This window comes from Limanda limanda, chromosome 1, assembly GCF_963576545.1.
Source record: "Limanda limanda chromosome 1, fLimLim1.1, whole genome shotgun sequence".
Taxonomy (NCBI): domain Eukaryota; kingdom Metazoa; phylum Chordata; class Actinopteri; order Pleuronectiformes; family Pleuronectidae; genus Limanda; species Limanda limanda.
In genome coordinates this window covers 10,807,212-10,826,430 of record NC_083636.1, presented here as the reverse complement: position 1 = coordinate 10,826,430, position 19,219 = coordinate 10,807,212, and the positions used below count along the sequence as shown (strand labels likewise).

Below are 19,219 nucleotides of genomic sequence, written 5' to 3'. Positions count from 1 at the left end.
GGTCACTGAGATGTAACCATCCATGGCAGGCCTCATACCGATCTGTCAGCTCTGAGGCCCAGACGACAGGAAGCCTCTCAAAAACTCAGTTAATGTCACCGCAGCCGCTGATGATGACAGATGCTCTCATGGTTTGGAAAGAAATTACCCTTGAGGAAAAGGAGAGTATGGAAAAGTAAAAGTGATCATTTATTATTGTCATATTAATAATATATTATTTATTTTTATTGAAAACTGAAAAAGGTTTTCGATCACATTTCACAAACAGGCCCATTTTAAACAGACTTGGAGAAGTTATGGGTTACTACGTAAATACAAATCTTACTATTGTCAGATGTCTTCATCTTCATGAACCTTTCTTGAACTCAACTGTACCTTTTGTCAAAGGAACTACATAGCTAATCCAACGTCATTGTTTATTTGGAGTTGTTGTGTGCAGTTGTTGCCAGGTAAATATCATACACTAGCCCTGTAGCTCCAACAAAGACAGAAAGTCCCTAGATTTGATCAATAATTCTATTGTTTCACGCAATTTACATATATATGGTTGTCAAGTAGGGTAGCCCAGCCAAAGTGACGAAACACTCTATTGTGCAGTGGCTCTGTAGGATTCATTAGTCACAAATATCACTTTGTTAGTTTGTGTGGCTGTTTTTTTGATAGTGTGGGAGATGTAACCAGAGCTCATGTCAAGTTTTTCTCAAGTAGTTCAGTCAACGATTTAACTTCTTAAAGGACTAATTTTGTCTGACATCACACCACCTGAACCATCTACTCTCCTTCTTTCCTCCACAGCGGTGAACGTGGGCTGCCCCAAGGCGTTCGACGCAGGCATCTGGTGGCCCAAGACCAACCCTGGACGGCCCGCGGCCATGAACTGTCCCAAAGGATCCATTGGTGAGTGCCCTTGAAGGTGGAGTTTGTGACTGTGGAGAAGGACACCCCTCTCTTCACTGCTCCTTCAGAAGCTCCACCCCCTCACATTCATGCACACGCATCGCCAATAAGGTGAAACACTGATTTCAACAAACATAAGCATTAAAACCCTCTGATGACAGCTGCATAGTGTGGGGTAATTATTGTGTTCTCTAAAGCAACGTAGCATGAGACCACAAATGGTCAAAATTACATCAAGGTCAAAACAAGGTTGAGGTCAAGTTGTATTTGTAGGGGGTAATATGACATTTTATTCTAAGAGTAAATATAGTTTTGCTTTCATCATGTTTTATGCTAAAATATTCAGAGTTTTTGTGTCACACCTGATGAATTCACCTGCGTGTGTCTGTCTGTTTGTTCTTGAGTGATTATATATTAAGGCATACGCTGAAAAAAACTGTAATGAAGCTCCCTGATTGGTCGGTTAATCCAGCAGGGCTTTTCTCACCCAAAAATGTTTAGTTTTGAATTTGTAGAGAAACCCCATGTACATTTACTGCCAGCTTTGTGTGTGTCGGTGTGTGTGTGTGTTTGTGTGTCTGTGTGTGTGTGTGTGTGTGTGTGTGTGTGTGTGTGGTTGAGACGAGAGAACTTGAGCTTGCTGACCCGTTCTCAGTAAAGCTCCATCACTTTCCTTCTTACAACCCCTTAGTAACCGCCATCACCATGGTGACCCCTTTTGTCGTCCACCCCCAACTTTCTCGGCTGCCCTTCACCCTCTCTTGGGCTTCAACTGGCAACTCCTTTAGCCATTTCTTCTTCTTAACAAAAGCACGAGAAGCGACTTCACATTTGGATGAAGTCTTTTCTCAGACTAATTCAAAATGGAATGACAGATTCAGATTTTAAAACCACCAGAACAAGAACTTTTTATATTTTCTTAACTGTTTAACTTCAGCTCATATTCCGACCAGTTTCTGATCACAAATGGGATTTTACTATAAAGAGCACAGCCATGGTCTTTTTCATCAGAACTTTTGACTAAGGTCTATTCAAATAATCTTTTTAAGACAATACTACACAAAAATGAAAGTATAGATTATAAGATTTCCTATAAAGCCCCTTCAGCCATAGTACACAGTTTGTTTTATTGGCTCAGTGTGCAGGTATTACCTACATCCAGCAACCTGAGAGGCAAAACCCAGGACATAAAATATTATTTTTAAGTATATGGTTCTCTGTGTGAGAGTGAATTGATTTTAATCTCTCTCTGATTTTGTATTTTCAGGCACCGCCATCCGCCACTGTAGTGACGAGAAAGGCTGGTTGTTGCCCGAGCTCTTCAATTGCACCACCGTCACCTTTTCCTACCTGAAGAAGCTGGTGAGTCAAATGAAATTGAACAGTTTGAGATTAAAATCCTCCACTCAGGTGTTTGTCGTGACAATGTGTGTTGAGTAAAGTGCAAAATCAACTCTGGTCTTATTTAGAGATGCACGAATGAGCACAGAGAAAAGGATATATCAGTGTTCTATACCTCCTGGTTGGTTCTCATATGAGTTCATCTGTTCTCAGCATTGTCTTCAGTCAAGTGTAATTTGATCAGCAGTCTATTGGAGGTTTTTCACCTGTTGTGTTGGAACCTGAACCTAATACTTTAGTCTTGAACTTTCTCAAACTCTCACTAATCCTGGAATTGACCAGTTTCTGTTCTGTTTCATTGCACCCACTCAGCTTCTCGTTCTCTTTTCACCCCTCCCTCCCTCCCTTCCTTCTTTCAGAGCGACGACCTTCGGCGCAACAGCTCAAGGATGGACGGCGAGCATTCCAAGAACATTGTGCGCTTGCTTAACAGTGCCACCAGCAACACCCCGCATTACTACGGCAACGATGTGAAGACGGCCGCCCAGCTGCTGAATCTTGTGCTGCTATACGAGAGCCAGCAGGCGGGATTCGACCTCACCGCCATGAGGGACGCAGAGTTCAATGAGGTAGAAAAGAAAAGTGTCTGGATGTAATAATAAACTTAGATTGAATGACTTCTTAAAAGTGTTTAAAAGGGATCGGACAGATTTCCACTTGGAAAAGAACTTAAAGCAATGCTTTTACTGAGCAACAGCGCCCTCTGCAGCCATACGTGAGGTTTATTTATGTTTAGCTCCATGTTTGAGCGATTAGGAATTTTCATGTGGAGAAAAAACAAAGCCCATCAAACTGGAACACAACTGAACATTGGATATTACCCTTGATCCTCGGCTTCCTGAACCAAAAGAGCTGCTTCTGTAACAAATTCACCAAACTCTGTTTGGAAATCTTAAAAAGTGTCCAGGCTGAATCTTGTAGATAAAAATAGTTTTGAATGAATTGCTCGTCTTTTTAATTGATTACAGTTCAGGATTACTCTTGATCTTTCTTGGCCTGATTCTGGAAATTAAAGCCGCTATTATCGGAGATGGTACCTGCTCACCACAGTTACAGTACATGGAAGATCAGGCGTTCAGGATAAGGAGTGGGAAAGAAAGCAGCGGCATTCTCCCTTTTCCAACACACACAATGGGACGTGCTCTTCAAATTTTCCATTCACGTTACATGTTTATATATTTTTATCAAGAATTTGGTGCGAGCGGGCAGTGCCATCCTGGATCCTGAAACCAAGGAGCACTGGGAGCAGATCCAGAAGACCGACGGCGGCACGGCACATCTGCTTCGCAACTTCGAGGACTACGCCAACACGCTGGCTAAGAACGTCAGGAAAACCTACCTGAAACCCTTCACGATTGTTACGGAGAACATGAGTGAGTGGAAGATTAGAAAACCCGCTGTGGGACAAACAGGTTCACGGTGCCGCACCATGCTCACAATGTTCTCTCTTTGCCTGTTTTCTAGTTTTAACAGTGGACTACCTCGATGTGTCAGATCCTGAAAAGGCGACGTTTCCTCGATTCCAGGAAATCAAGGAGACTTATCCCAAAGAGCTCGGGTCGTCCGTCCACTTCTCCCAGTTCAACTTCGGCTCCCAGGACCCCAGAGGTACAATAAAACCACACTAGTTTCATAAGTCTAGTGAAACATACTTGATTGAAACAGCATTCTCAGTCAATCACTTTATCTTTCCATCTAACTCAGCTGAACCCACTCCGGCCCCTCCGACTCCGACGGACCCCCCTCAGGAGGAGGAGCACACAGTGCCTGATAGGAGACGCCGACACCTCGAGCCCGCCGTCCCTCTGCCGGTTGCCGTGGTGATAGTGTACAAATCACTGGGAGAGCTGCTCCCGGAAAGATACGACCCCGATCGCAGGAGTCTGAGGTAGAGGATTGAATTTTATCTATAAAATAGTTGCAGGCTTTAAGTCAAAATGTTCAGACCTACACACAGTTACATTCAGACGTTCATGCTTTTTTCAGACTCTACTCCCACTTTCTCACATGCTCTCCTGGGATTAAATCATGATGTGTAAAGCAGTCAAACAGATGAAGAGTGAGACTAAACAGAGGCCAAAAGAAAGAGCCCACACTCTGTCTGAACTCTATACTCACTATAATTCATTAGAGACCCCACATCACATGAGAATATTTCCTCTTTGATGTTAAAACATATCATATTTACATTGAGTGTTTTTGAAAGAACCACCTTATCACTGCCCACGTAGGCCTCTGTGATACTGAGAAAACATTGAGTCGGGGACCAAAAAATATGATACTGAGACAAGAATGGGACGTTAACAAAATGATAAGATAAGAGAATAAAGTGTGTTCAAAGTTCTGGGCCTCCTGAATAGACTGTAAACCTGGCCTTCTCTGAGTTGTTGGATGGGACATGGACCAAACTAAAAAGTAAAAGTACATGTTAATGAACTTTTCTCAAAGATGGTTTTCATCACTTTAGGTCATTCTTATTGCACTGATGTCTGTGCTCATTTTAATGGTCCCTTTAAACTTTACTTCAACCAGTTACTACTATCATTGGGTTGTTTTGTATTTATTTATGTGTAATTTTTTATTCATTATTGTAATAAGTTAATTTGAAGCTAAAAATGGGATTATATTGACAGCTGCTACTGACTCGTGATTGGTCGAGCACATGTTATCCAGGAAAGTGGAGAGGTGTCGTCCATTTTTATATACAGGCTATGAGTCCATGGTCTGTTGTGAAAAACTTGTTTAAAAACCGTGTTTCCAGGCTCCCCAACCGTCCGGTGATCAACACGGCCATAGTGAGCGCCACAGTCCACAGTGAGGGCCCGCCTCTCCCACCCACCTTAGACCCCCCCATCACCCTGGAGTACATCTTGCTGGAGACAGAGGAGAGGACCAAGCCTGTCTGCGTCTTTTGGGACCACTCCATTGCGTATGTTAGACTTTACTTTTACTTTTACTTTACTTTAGCAGGGTTAGTGGATGTAGTTATGTTTTTTTTTGATTCTCCAAGCAGTCTGATGTACTTTTCTAAATTCCTGATTTTGGTGTATATGTGTGCGTTGGTGTCTAGGATCGGAGGAACAGGCGGCTGGTCTTCTAAAGGCTGCGAGGTGCTGAACAGAAACAACAGCCACATTAGCTGTCAGTGTAATCACCTGACCAGCTTCGCTGTGCTGATGGATATCTCCAAGAGAGAGGTGCGTCCCTAAACCTTTGTCTAAGCTGCTTCATCTCTTAATAAAAAAGATTTCCTGACTCCACATCTGAATCTCTCTCCACAGCACGGTGACGTTCTCCCCCTGAAAATCGTCACCTACACCACAGTGTCCGTCTCCCTCGCCCTGCTCCTCCTCACCTTCATCTTGCTGTGCCTCCTGCGCCGGCTCCGCTCCAACCTCCACGCCATCCATCGGAACCTGGTGGCAGCGCTCTTCTTCTCTGAGCTCGTCTTCCTGTTTGGCATCAACCAGACTGACAATCCAGTGAGTGTGTTTTTTTGTTCCGACATAACCCCACAACCCCGTCAGATGGAGTCATGTTCACGTTCATCAGCACCACCAAGCATGTTCCAAACCTGTTGTTTTGAAGGGAATTTAATTGGATGTTAGTCAACACTATTATTTATGCCAGAGTGGATATTGTTACACTGATGTTTACAGAGAATTGAACTGTATGCCTCGGTGGTTTTATCAAGTTTCTACTTGAACCACTTGTAGTGGCAGAAGGTGAACGTTTTCAGGTCTTATCCTTCAATTACTTTTGAGCTTTTTCAACTGTTTATTAAACACACTCAGCAACAGTATTGAATTTCAGTGCATTCAAGTGTTACAGGTGACTCAGGGATATATGCTTACCTCTGCCATGGAGGTTGTCTGTTACACAAAGATAACTGGAAGGATTTTCACGAAACTTGGTGGAAAGAGGCAGAATGGGTCAGGAAAGATCACATTAGATTTTGGTGTGGATCCAGATCAGGGAGCGGTTGCAGCCATTTTTTTTACTTTCTTTAACATTGTGAGAGAGGGGACGTTTTTGAGCATTTTCTTAGATTGTGTTGGATTACTTGAGTGATGTATAGAAACAAGAGAAAAAAGATGACATCCAGGGCATTTTGATGGAAACACAGACTGTGAAAGTAATACAGACACACACCAGTTAGTACATTTTCCTGTGCTTGTGGTGCACTTTTGTGGAACATGAAGCAGTAAACACATGTCTCTGTGTTTACTGTTTTAAACTGCCAGCTATCCGACAATAATTTGTTTGGCCTGCGGGCTGCTGTCTAACGTCCTGTTGACAGGGGTTTACCACGCTCAATGGGCCGTGGATTACCTGAGAGTCGGTCTTTATACGACAGATTATGTGTTTTGACGATCAGCTAAAGACTCTACTAGTTAGGAATCCACTGGTTGCCAGAAACCTCTTTGAACAAAACCTGATATAACCAGTTTATTTTACTGTCTAAGTTTAAAATGTCCGTAACTTTGTCTAATTAAAGAGCTATAGGATGTAGGCTGAGACACTGTACAGTCTGAAGTCTGTCTACTAGGCTGATTAGTGTAGATTATTGCATTCATAATCTATTTTGGATTTAGGTCGGTCACAGAAACATGCACGCACACATGCGCACTCAACATACAGTAAAGGATCAAACAGTGTGGGAATACTTTGAAGTCTGCTGACATAGACATTTGGACACACACATACACACACACACACACATCTCCGTGGGCCAGTAGCGGAGACGTGCTGTGACTGGTACGTGTCTCCAGAAACAGGCCCCGGGGTTGAAGACCTTGGCAAACGTTTCCAGAAACGACTCCTTAGTTTTCAACTTGATGAATCTCTCACGTGTCTGCTACAGAAAACATCATTAACCTGTTAATTGACAGGTTTTCCTGCTCATTCATTTTGAATTCGGAGGGGTTTGGAAAGTCAAAATACTTGATAGCTCTTGGGGAGATGTAAAAAACAAGCAGTTACTTTTTTTAAAGTAAAGTGTATAAAACAGAATTAATTGATTTTAATTAATTTAATCAACGTTTTCATCTCTTCTTTCACAAGTTACACAATCTCCCTTTGAAACCAAAGCGTCAGCTCTGAGTCGTCTGGCTCAACCAGATGTTTACAGTCGTTACATAGAGACGTCACCGGATCATCAGATCCAACTGTCAATCCTGAACCACCACCATGTGTAGAAGCTGCTGAACACCAGCTGTCAGCCAGATGTTTGGCTCTGACCATGACAATGTAAAAAAGTCAAGAATAACCTTATATCAAAGACAAGAGACATAAATATAAAACTATCTAGACAGCATTCTGATTCTTCCAATACAGAGTAGATGACCTCCTCTGTTCTACAGCAACTATCAGATTTCACTGCCCTTCACCGAGCTATTCTGTACCATCCATAGCATAATATTTCTGTCCGAGTCCGACCACCAAACTAGAATAAAAGATTAGGAGCATGTATGTTTACAGGTTCCAGGGGAGCTGGGGGAGTTTTGTCTTGTTTCTGGGACAAATGTTCTGACTCACAGTGTTTTGACTGGGAAGAGGGGGACTGAGTTACACGCTGCGTTATCAGCACCTGTATGAAGTGTAGAAGCCAAGTCTGCAGGGAGTTCTTTGAGAAAAAGGTTTTCATCTGGGGTTTTCCTTTGCTTTTTTTACATATCTGAATTCGTAAGTGTGTTTGTGTGTGTGTGTGTGTGTGTGTGTGTGTGTGTGTGTGTGTGTGTGTGTGTGTGTGTGTGTGTGTGTGTGTGTGTGTGTGTGTGTGTGTGTGTGTGTGTGTGTGTGTGTGTGTGTGTGTGTGTGTGTGTGTGTGTGTCAGTACTGTGGAATGCTGTCAGTGTGTGCCCAGGGCCATCTGCACGATGATTTATAACCCTGTCAAGGTAGTCTATCTCTTTCTTTCTCTCTCTCTGTCTTTCTCTCTCTCTCTCTGAATCATTGCTTCATTACATAAGTTGGTGAAGTTTGCCATAAAAAACGTTTGATATATACTGCCGCTATGCCTGAAAGTATTATTTTCCACATCGATTAATCCGTTATACCTTTTTTGACAACGTGATTCGTTAATTGGTCTATTTAAGTGCTGGAAGGTCGAAAACATCACCATAAGTTAGGTGACATAAAATCAAAGCTTGTTTTGACTGCCAAACAGCGCAGTATTTATATCTGTTTGATACACAGTGGGAAACCGCAAATGCTCACATTGAAGAAGCTCACAACCTGTTTTGAATGGATGAACTCACTGACTGGTTCAAAATAAAGCAGTTTCCCTTATTGCTCGTCTGGATTCCATCAAAATGGAAACACATACTTACAGATATCTGGCTCTTCTTCCCCCCTCTGCATCTCCTCTCCCTGCAGTTCGTGTGCACGGTGATCGCCATCCTCCTGCATTTCTTCTACATGTGCACCTTTGCCTGGATGTTCGTGGAAGGGTTGCATATCTACCGCATGCTGACCGAGCTGCGCAACATCAACCACGGCCACATGAGGTTCTACTACGCCATGGGCTGGGGCATACCGGCCATCATCACGGGTGAGGCCCTCACACACACAGACACACACACACACACCCACACACTCACAGACTCAGATACAAAGCAAATGAAGATGGCAGGTTGTCAGGGAGATTCGTGCTGGGACTCGTCTCTTCTCTTTAATCCTCGTGGGAAAATTAATGAACAAGAAACGGAGGAGATTTCAAAGACAGAGACAGACATATTGTATCCTGCCTTGTTTTAGAAACCCACAATATTTACACAATACAACAAAAAAGTATCATGCATCTTTTTATTCTTTTCTATTTCTAACATAAAAAAGCAGTTTTTCTTCATTAAAATGCAACATTACATTTTAACCATTTCATATCTCCAATTAGTCACCGTTCTTTAGCCTGTCATTTTCTACATCTTTTACTGTTGTAACCCATCTTGTAATGGATCAAATGCTTTGTGATGTACTGACATGCTTTGTTGGAGACCAGCAGAGCTTCACCTGATTGGAATTTGGATTGAGAAATAGTGCAAGACAGATGCAGCGCTAAATACACAGAGATCCAAAGGAGACGAAAGTGCAAATGACAGCGATAAGTGACGGATATGACAGTTTTAAAATTGGAATAGGAAGAAAAACAAAGGGGAATATCCTGGATTTGTCACCTCGGGTTATTTAACACGGACGTCAGGGAAGTTTTTTAAATAATTTCGGAGAATAATACTGTGTGTGTTTGTGTGTGGTCAGGTCTGGCGGTAGGTCTGGACCCTCAGGGATACGGGAACCCAGACTTCTGTTGGCTCTCTATCCACGACACACTCATCTGGAGCTTCGCAGGACCCATCTTTGTTGTCCTCCTGGTATGTACATGAACGAAAGTGATTTGAAACGTACAACGATGTGGATAACCTATGAAATGTACAGCAAAAGATAGATACAACTGTGTGTATCGCAGGAAAGTGTAATACAACGAACTGTCTCCCTCCTTCTCCTCCTTCCTCTTCAGGTGAACATTGTGATCTTTATCCTCGCTGCAAAGGCTTCCTGTGGTCGCAGGCAGAAAGCGATGGAGAAGTCAGGAGCGATGTATGTTTCCCTGTCACATAAAACACGCATTTTCATTTAACATTGGCATCTTTATTTTGGAAAGAGCAGCAGCGTAAGTCTCAGGAATCTCATCGTGTGTGTGTGTGAATCACTCTTCAGCCCTGCGCTCCGGATGGCCTTCCTCCTCTTGCTGCTCATCAGCGCCACCTGGCTGCTCGGCCTAATGGCGGTCAACAGCGACGTGATGACTTTCCACTACCTCTTCGCCGTCTTCAGCTGTCTGCAGGTATCACCGGGTTGATGCTGGACCTCACAATAGAGATTCTGCTCTCATTCTCTATTGGTTTAAACACATGCACAGAGGTGTATCCTTCACCATACGCACGCTGCTGTTTTAACAAATGTTATCGCTTTTTTTTTATCACAGGGAGTCTTCATCTTCTTCTTCTATGTGATCTTCAACAAAGAGGTGAGGAAAAACCTCAAGAACGTGTTCACAGGGAAGAAGAGCGTGCCCGACGAGTCCAGCACCACGAGGGCGTCTTTGCTCACAGTGAGTGATCCGACACACAAAAACTCTGTATCCTCACATGCAGTTCATATCACAGAACGCTGTGTGCCATTTGTTTGGGACTGATATTTAAAATGTGCTCAAACTCGTTCCTCCACTTTCAGCGTTCTCTCAACTGCAACAACACGTTCACAGAAGACGGCCCGTTGTACCGCTCGGGCATCGGAGAGTCCACCGTGTCCCTGGACAGTACGCTCAGGTCAGCTAAGAGCCGCAGCAGCTACCTGGCTTACGCGCTCAGGTACAACACGCTCACTGACTGCATGGCTGCTTTTACTACACTGCTGCACCACGTGTGTGTGTGTGTGTGTGTGTGTGTGTGTGTGTGTGTGTGTGTGTGTGTGTGTGTGTGTGTGTGTGTGTGTGTGTGTGTGTGTGTGCAACCAAGCATGTCTGTTTTTGGACCTGTTTTCCTTTCTCTCTCTGGTTTTTCTTGGTTGTGCTTTCCGCGGTTCTGTCAATGCATCAAATATCTCACACATACTAACACATTACACCCTGTCCTTATTCCAAGCTCTGTCCAAAACTGGGTATAAATCAAGCGGCTAAGTTTCTCTGCACTTTGGTTTTCTCTGCTTCCATACGTGAATACTGCCACATAACGGCACCTGCACAGAGATGTAATCGGGTTTGCATGGAAGATGAGGCTGAGCTTTGCCAGCGCATGGTGCACGGCCTTGTTGCAAAACGCCATACAGACATACCCGTACCTACTTTCACGGCTACCCAGACAAAGGAGCATCATGTCTACTCTGCATCCATTCACACCATTCATCCATTATGTTACATTGTTGAGGGTTGTGTGTTTTATTTCAACTTTGATCATGTTCATTTTGATTCGATGCATTGTGTTGTTGAAGTGAACATTTCATGATATGCAGACTTAAAAACTGCAGCAGTAACTAGGAGAAGGGCAGCAGCAGACATTAAGGCTAAGGATGTTTTTTAATGTTTCAGATCAAGCTCGGTGTAGTTTACTAAAATTCACATGTTTTAGTCTAAATTACAAACTGCGTATACATCAATATCCTTTCTTCAACAAACATATTAAACTGTATCAGTCTCAGGCACTTATACACTGTAGATATGTATAATTTATTATAAAACATGCTGTAGCATGTCCTTCTTTTACTTTTTATTTCTTGCAGCTTTTAAAGAAACATAGGTTGTAAATAATGTCAAAAACCAATTGAGTGTCGTTTATTTTTATTAGCCTGTATAAATCTTCATTCCTTTTTTTAACTTTCTTAATCAGCGCTTGAGCAATAGCACGGGAAACGTTGACATGTTGAGATACAGCCCTCCCACGATCGAGTGGCTCCTCATCACAGGCTAATCTCCCCTGTTGCAGACTATCACAGGCGTGTTTTCATCGCAGTGGAGTGGTGTTACATGTACCTGGTGTTTTAAAAGAGTTTAACAGAATCAAGTTGAGGTCTGACTGTGCGCCTTGACTCATAAAGCTGTCATCTGGGTAATGCGAACTGACGATGGGGTCAGTAAGGGAGCAAAAATGCTGGGGGCAAGCAATGTGGCGTGCTGTCTATCAGAGACAGAGTGAGGGAAAAGGGGAGAGGCTAAGGCTGTTGGCATGTTTGCAGCTGCTTCCAGAAACTCCTCTCAACCGTCAGATAAGTCAGAGTCTCCGGTATCATGTTTACCCTCCAGCCAACTTCTCAATCCAACCTGGAATAAGCAGGAGGAGGTGACTGAGGAGTTGAATCCACATAATTTGTAATCAATTATGGATCAAACTATGGAAGATTCAATTAACAAATCACTGAAAGAAACTATATAAATATATTATAAATAGACTGAAATAGATGATGCACGTGTAATGATTTGAATTTTTATCCATACGTCTTATTTTGCGTTGATGATCAAGACTTTAACCTGATGCAAGGACACCTAAACCACCTGTTAGTTTTTGTTCTTCTCTTATTTGAAACCAACAACGGAGGCAAATGTGTGTATAAAAGTTGTCTCAAACTTCCAGTTGGGGCTTGAATTTATTTCCAGAGCCGCTGTACTTCCCCCCTCTTTATCCTTTTTATCTCAACCTCTTCTTTTTCACTCCCATTTCTTCCACTCCCCGTCCTCCTCTCCCTTCCTCGCTGCTGTATCTGTCTTTATCTATGAAGGGAGGAGGCGGGTCAGAAGCCCAGCGGCTCCTCAGGAGCAGCTAAAGGACGCACAGATCTGGATGGACCTCTGTTCCATAGAAACGGCACCAAGGGAGATGGTGAGTTCGCCGCAGTTTTTCAGGGGTTTGGATCAGATCAAAGTTTCTCAGCTGACTAACCCTCCTTGCCCCCCCCCCCCCACAGACTCGGACTCAGACAGTGAGTTGTCAGTGGACGAGCACAGCTCCTCCTACGCCTCCTCGCACTCCTCCGACAGCGAGGACGACGACATCGACGTCAAGCCGAAGTGGAACAACGAGAGGCAGCCCGTTCACAGCACGCCTAAAGGTATGTGTGGTCCGACTGAGGCTAATGGTGAAGCTCAGTCAGTGGTTAGTGAAGTACTCGAACAATGTCATACTTTAGACATAGTTTTTTCATTATATGCTACTTAAATTATTCTACCTACCTTTATGAGATCAGCAACGATTCGGCATTATTAAACATTTCTGTGATTTTTCCTGGAAATAATTCAACGATCTTGATACAAAAATATCAGGCATGTTTGGGGGACTGATTTAAGAGTCTGGCCTGTTGGGCCTTGGGGGAGGTACACACTCTTCTGCTTCAAATATGTATCTTTCCACCCCATCAGTGGATTCAGTGCCGAATCATACGAAGCCCTACTGGCCCACAGAGCCCACCACAGCCAGCGACAGCGAGGATCCAGCTGGGGCAGAGAGGCTGAGGGTGGAGACCAAGGTGAACGTGGAGCTGCACTCGGAAAATAAGCTCAACCACACCGGAGAAAGAGAGAGGGAGTCGCCCCAGGAGAGAGACAAACAGACGACCAGTAATGCGAAAGACACAGCGCCCCCTGGCCAGCACAACAGCAACCATCAACCAGAGCAGAGAAAAGGTAAGAGAGAGAGAAGAATTCGATTGACTTCAATCGAATTAATTTATTAGGATTATTTCTTAACACTGGAACTGTTTGTCCAAACTCAGGCATCTTAAAGAACAAGATCAGCTACCCTCCTCCGCTCACCGACAAGAACATGAAGAACCGCCTGAGGGAGAAGCTGAGCGACTACCACTCCCCCACCATCACCTCCCCGCCCCCCAACAACAACAACACCACGTCTTCCCCGCCTCCGTCCTCTGTCAACATCATGAGCCCTTCTTCGCGGCCGCCCTCGCTGGCCTCCAACGACGGTGGTCGCCCTGGCAACCACGAAAACGGCTCCCTCATCAAGCCGCCCGTGGCCCCGCGGCCGCAGATCCCTGTCGGACCCCCGCCGGCGGGCATCTACCGGGAGACCAACGGGGGGGTGGCCATGCACTTGAAGTCAGGGACGGTCAATGGAGACAACGAGTCAGACTCAGAGTAGGTATTTTTTGAGCGAACAATGGCAGCTCACACCATTCTGTGGCCTAATACAACATAAATAATAATACAGCTGAAGTGAATAATCCAATATCAATCAACCAGCATGTGAAAATTCATTTTCAGCAACAATATGGACATTTAAATGCAGAAATCACATGTTTTTGTTTTGCAGCACAGCCGAACAGACCATCAAATCTAACTATTCATTTGATTATAGCACGAAATAAGATACGATTTGTGTTGTTTCATCCTCCACCCTTTCTCCCCTCTTCTTACCCTCCCTCCATTTCTTCTTCTGCTCACAGTGGCAGTAACGAGACTTCAATCTGACCTGTCAGGATAAACCCAGACCGGCCGCCCCTGGGAAAGAAGGGAGCGAGCGGGACAAACCACCAGGGAAGGAGAGCCAAGAGTGGAGGGGAGTCAAATGAAAGAATAAATTAAGATGGAGGGGTGCTGAAGACAAGGGTGAAATGAGTGGGAAAAAAGCTCCTCTGCCTGATCTGTCCTTCCATCCCTCTGGTGTTCCCTCTCTCCGGAGAGCAGTATTAATTGCAGACTTACAGACTGCCTGAGAAGCAGAGATAAAGAAAAGATTTGAGAAATAATAAAGGGAATACCATGTTGGACAGAGGATGAAATGGAGCCACGTGTGCCAAAACCACTAAAGTTAAGGGGAAGAAGATGAAGAATGCCCCCAGAATGCATTGCAATCCCCAAAAGGATTGTTATTATGACACGTCAGTCAAAAAGCTGGACAATATTTTGGGACTGTGCATTTTTCTCATGGAGAAAATCGGACGTACAATCACTGTGCATGAACCATACGTGCCGGTACTGCAGACTTAAACCCAGCACAAGCTGTTTCCGACACACGCCAAGTGCTTTTCTTCTTCTCCTCTTTTTTTAACTCAAAGAAAGGCATCCAGTGCATTTAGAGTGTAATTAATGTGTAGATATTGTTAAAGAAAATTATCTATTTTGTATTTCAGCTGCAGCAAGGATGAGTTTCGACAACTAGAACAATCATTTCGCCTGTGTTGCACTAGGAATGCCTTCCCGTTGAGAAAATCACTTGATATGCTGGTGTAATCGACTGAGAACAATTACCTGCGTGCCTTCAGGCCTCAATCCAGGGCGCACATACACACACACACACAGGCTTACATACTCTTACTGTATAAGCCAGGAGTGGGGTTCCAAGTGATGTAACTCACTCTGGCAGCATTTGTTGCCGTACAGACACATCCACACACATAACGGATTAAAGACTGTTGTGTTTGAGTGTGTATGGAGTTTTTCAGTTGGAGCACTATGAATCTGAAACCTTCTCTTTCCAGTGTCCGTCCTGCCTCTTTCTTCAATGCAACCAATATTCCTGGTTACCAAAGTCCTGATATACAGTCAACATGCAGATTCAAGTTTGGGTAATTTCACTTTGAACTTACTTTCTTGCAGGAAGCATGTTGTACAACGTTAAATGTATCATGTTATAACGTGATAACTTATTGTTAAAAAATCAAACTTCCCACGTTATAAATTGTTAAATATATGACGTTTTTAAGTGATAACATGCATTTTTAATATTGTAACTTAAAATACATCAAGTTATAATGATCATAATATATGATATAACATAACGATAATATAACGATCAATTTTTCTTTTTCTGACTTGACAGACATACGTTTTCAAAAATGTTTTGAAAAGCAAAACCATAATTAATAGAAACTCTTGAACATAAATACAAATTGTTCCTTTATTACTATATGTCTGAATCTAAATTCAAAGTGAAATTTGCTCCATCTCTAGTGTATCCTGCAGCTTGTATAATGCCACTTAAAGCCTGGTTTACCACTCACTGAACGCCTTAGTACCACACAGACTGTTCGTCCTCAGTGTTTCGCCCTCACGCAGCCGAGGCTGCCGATAAATGTCCTCGTTGTTTTATTGATCCCAGACACTGGAAATGTTTTGTAACATAATGTATATTTATTTTTTATGGTTTTCAGACACTGGAAAGAAAGAAATGATTGTGACTGTAAAATTAAAGATGACATGATGACTTTTTAAAACTGTGTTGTAGCTTTTTTTAATGTCATTTAGCTGCAAACCAATCGTGACTCACCAATATTTAAACCAACCTGTGATGACAGACAATGTACTTTAACCGCGCACATTGAGTTTAGACTCAGAACTTGTTTTTGAATCATGAATAATTCATGGAAAACTTTTAATATTAATTATTAAAGAAAGTAGAATAGAATAATTATTTTGGTAGGAAGGACGGAGAGAAACTTAAATAGACAAAGAATCCACCAAAGAGGATTGATTTAAAACACAGGTTCAAACTGAAGGCATGTGTTTGCAATGTAGATGTTGTCCATACAAGGTCACGTGAAGAGAGAGCAGTCTGACTGTCTGAGACAACTGAGTAAATCTAACGTGTGTTGGTACATTGTGAGTGGTTCTGATCACCAGCCTCACTTTGATATGGGCGCACACACACACACACACACACACACACACACACAGAAAGCGAGAGGGATTAACTCACCACTGTTCTGTAGAAATGCTGAAAATGTTAATAACAGTTTCAATATTGATCAAATTAGGAAAATATTTTTATATTTTGTTATATGAGGAGGAAAATATGACAATTCAATAGTGGGACAATGACAAACATTGCCAGAATGATTAGTCTGATTTGTATTTGTTGAGAAGCTATTTATTTATAAAATAAACCAAACTCTTGCACTTCATGAATCTTACTCCCACATGCCTCTGCAGCCACTGCAGAGTCTCCCCCCCCCCCCCCCCCCTTCACATTATTTACATTTTTTGTCTACAGCTCAACTGGATTTAAAGCCGAACACTTTGCTCTGGCATTCAAAGGTAAACCTAGGAATGTGTTTTCAGCCATATGCAGCAAATGCACTTAAGGTAGCGGCAGATCAAAGAGCCAGGGGAGGGTTTCAAAGGCCACGAATGTTCTTTTCAACTGGGAGGGGAGATAGAAGTGAATTATAAGGGGCATGCAAGCCATGCATCCTCTTTTGTCTTATCTACATTTCTCAGTATAAATCAGCAAAGTGTCCTCATGTCACTGTTAAAGTAGTTTCTCTTGTGTGGGGTTAAAAGGTAAGATGTCATGTCAGGACCCGGAAATGGCCTCTATGCCAAGTCCGTCACAAAGACATGTACACATGCAACCTGCTGCCACTGGGTACTGCCAAGTAAGTTATTGTAAGCAGGCAGAGTGAAAGGCTAGATGAGAGGGTCAGGTTTCAGAAGGCTATTGGATAGGTAGTTGTTATGGCGACAGACGCCACCCGTTTCCTTTCGGTGGCACAGGGTGTAAAAATGAAGAAACCGTGGTGGCATGTTAAATTAATGCAGGATTACTCGTCACAGAGATGCAACATGTTTGTTGTAAGTCTACAGTTCCTTACACTCTGACGTTAGATTACACTGACTTCCATAACAGTAGTGATAACTCAATCAAACAGGCGTGACTCCATCGGGTGGTCTATGTTTCACTGGACTGAAACCTGAGGAGTGGAGGAGGCAGCGGTGACACGATCAGATCAGACTGACCCTCTGCCCTCGTCTTTATCTCTGCTCCATCACAGCCAGGCTGACTGAATAATTTACACTGTGGAGAAACACTGAGTGAACTGAGCTCAACAGTTCCCTGGCAGGACGAGAGAGGAAAACTGATGCTATTGTGTCATCTACTGGTCAATATGTGTAAAGACAGGATGAAGGGATGCCATGTCACTTAAATTATAATCAAAACATGAATTCACAAGTGATAAAACTCATCACTGCAGAAAACAAAAGACTTGCAGCTTTTTAAAAATGTGAACTTTATTTGATCAGGCAGTTGAAATTCCCATGTCTTTCTCCAGAGAGACCTGAGAAGAAGAAACATTTACATACAACACAACAAAGATGTTTAATCATCAAGATAAGACTTCAAACAGACAAGCAAACAAGCACAGAGGAAATCATATGACCTCTTTATAAACCTCTTGATAAATGGCTACCCTCGTCACGTTTGAGGAGGTAATAACCTTCTCCTCAAACTTCAAGGGGGTTTAACTGTTTATCATTGACCCACTGTCGGGATTATGAGACTTTAAATCTGTTTCCCTTTTTTAGCCACAACAGAATGTGTGTTTCCCTGAGTCCATGCTTTGCTAATTTTCCCCCTCTGTGTCTTTCAGGCTTTTATTATTTTATTTGACAGGCACAGTGCATATTAATATAATTTCTGCAAATATGCCAGAGTGAGCCACAGAGGCTAATTTCCATCTAGAGGCCCTGGGCAGGCAATAAGAGCGCAGAAAGAAAACACAAATGGCTATAAAAACAGAAGAAAAAAAACGACACATAAACAGAGCCTGCAGTGCATAAAAGCAAGAGCAACAGATGTTAGAATACACAGAAGGAATAGTGCATGACAACAATTAACAAATAGCAAGACAACACAATATTAATATAAGGCCCTGGTGACATGAAAGACACGATGACAAGCAGCTGCCAAACTGCAGGCACAACACATGCAAGTAAACATATAACAGGAATACCTATTTAGTGTTCACAGTTTGGGTTTTTAATAAACCAGGCTCTTTACGAGAAGGAAAGTTAAGTTGTAGTAAATTGTTACAATCCTTGGAGGCTCTGACAGAAGAAGTCTGTCTGTTTGTCTTCTAGCTGTAAGACAATCATCTCTAGTTATTGCTCTATACTTGAAATAAAATAAAAATTTGAATATTGCAGAGACGGTATCCTCGTGGTGTCCTCTCTTGTTAGTGTTTATTGTTCGATGGTACATTGATTCTATTGGCTTCAATGTAGTTTTGTTGACATTTCCTTGTCAGACAGCTTGTGATTGGTGGAGGAGGATCATAGCCCCTCCTTCACCAATCACTCCTTACACCTTAGTGTCATCACTGTCAATCAACTGCTCTCCTGCTGCAGTATGTAACCTTCAGTCCGATCTCCACCTCATCTTATCAAGTTTCTGGTCTGTAAGTTATCACTTATTGCAAATTTATTCACATAAACACTTCTGAATGAATGGATTTCAATAGGTGACATTTTCTGCCAGTTTAAAAACATCTTTTACATCACAACAAACGGTAAACTTGGCTATAGGTCTACACAAGGAATGTGAAATTAGTTTTTAAGACAAATGTAACAAACTAGTACAACCAATGAGATCCTCTCAGTTTGTATCTAATGTTATCTACGTCATGTGCTACATTTGAGCAT

General features: G+C 42.7%; 1 protein-coding gene across 1 annotated transcript in view; it reads left to right on the top strand.

The window, feature by feature from the left end:
• The window catches only part of celsr1a (cadherin EGF LAG seven-pass G-type receptor 1a), an 84,507-nt gene extending 68,514 nt beyond the window's left edge, over nucleotides 1-15,993 (top strand). Inside the window, exons 17-36 of the mRNA XM_061079388.1 lie at nucleotides 796-897; nucleotides 2,165-2,259; nucleotides 2,658-2,867; nucleotides 3,488-3,671; nucleotides 3,763-3,906; nucleotides 4,003-4,186; nucleotides 5,060-5,227; nucleotides 5,369-5,495; nucleotides 5,580-5,780; nucleotides 8,677-8,851; nucleotides 9,556-9,668; nucleotides 9,815-9,894; nucleotides 10,015-10,141; nucleotides 10,283-10,408; nucleotides 10,531-10,625; nucleotides 12,568-12,668; nucleotides 12,754-12,897; nucleotides 13,205-13,468; nucleotides 13,558-13,936; nucleotides 14,245-15,993. Coding sequence (XP_060935371.1) covers nucleotides 796-897; nucleotides 2,165-2,259; nucleotides 2,658-2,867; nucleotides 3,488-3,671; nucleotides 3,763-3,906; nucleotides 4,003-4,186; nucleotides 5,060-5,227; nucleotides 5,369-5,495; nucleotides 5,580-5,780; nucleotides 8,677-8,851; nucleotides 9,556-9,668; nucleotides 9,815-9,894; nucleotides 10,015-10,141; nucleotides 10,283-10,408; nucleotides 10,531-10,625; nucleotides 12,568-12,668; nucleotides 12,754-12,897; nucleotides 13,205-13,468; nucleotides 13,558-13,936; nucleotides 14,245-14,269 — 3,044 coding nt within the window. The 3' untranslated portion in view covers nucleotides 14,270-15,993. The remainder of the gene's footprint in view (nucleotides 1-795; nucleotides 898-2,164; nucleotides 2,260-2,657; nucleotides 2,868-3,487; nucleotides 3,672-3,762; nucleotides 3,907-4,002; nucleotides 4,187-5,059; nucleotides 5,228-5,368; nucleotides 5,496-5,579; nucleotides 5,781-8,676; nucleotides 8,852-9,555; nucleotides 9,669-9,814; nucleotides 9,895-10,014; nucleotides 10,142-10,282; nucleotides 10,409-10,530; nucleotides 10,626-12,567; nucleotides 12,669-12,753; nucleotides 12,898-13,204; nucleotides 13,469-13,557; nucleotides 13,937-14,244) is intronic.
• The last annotated feature ends 3,226 nt before the right edge of the window (nucleotides 15,994-19,219 follow it).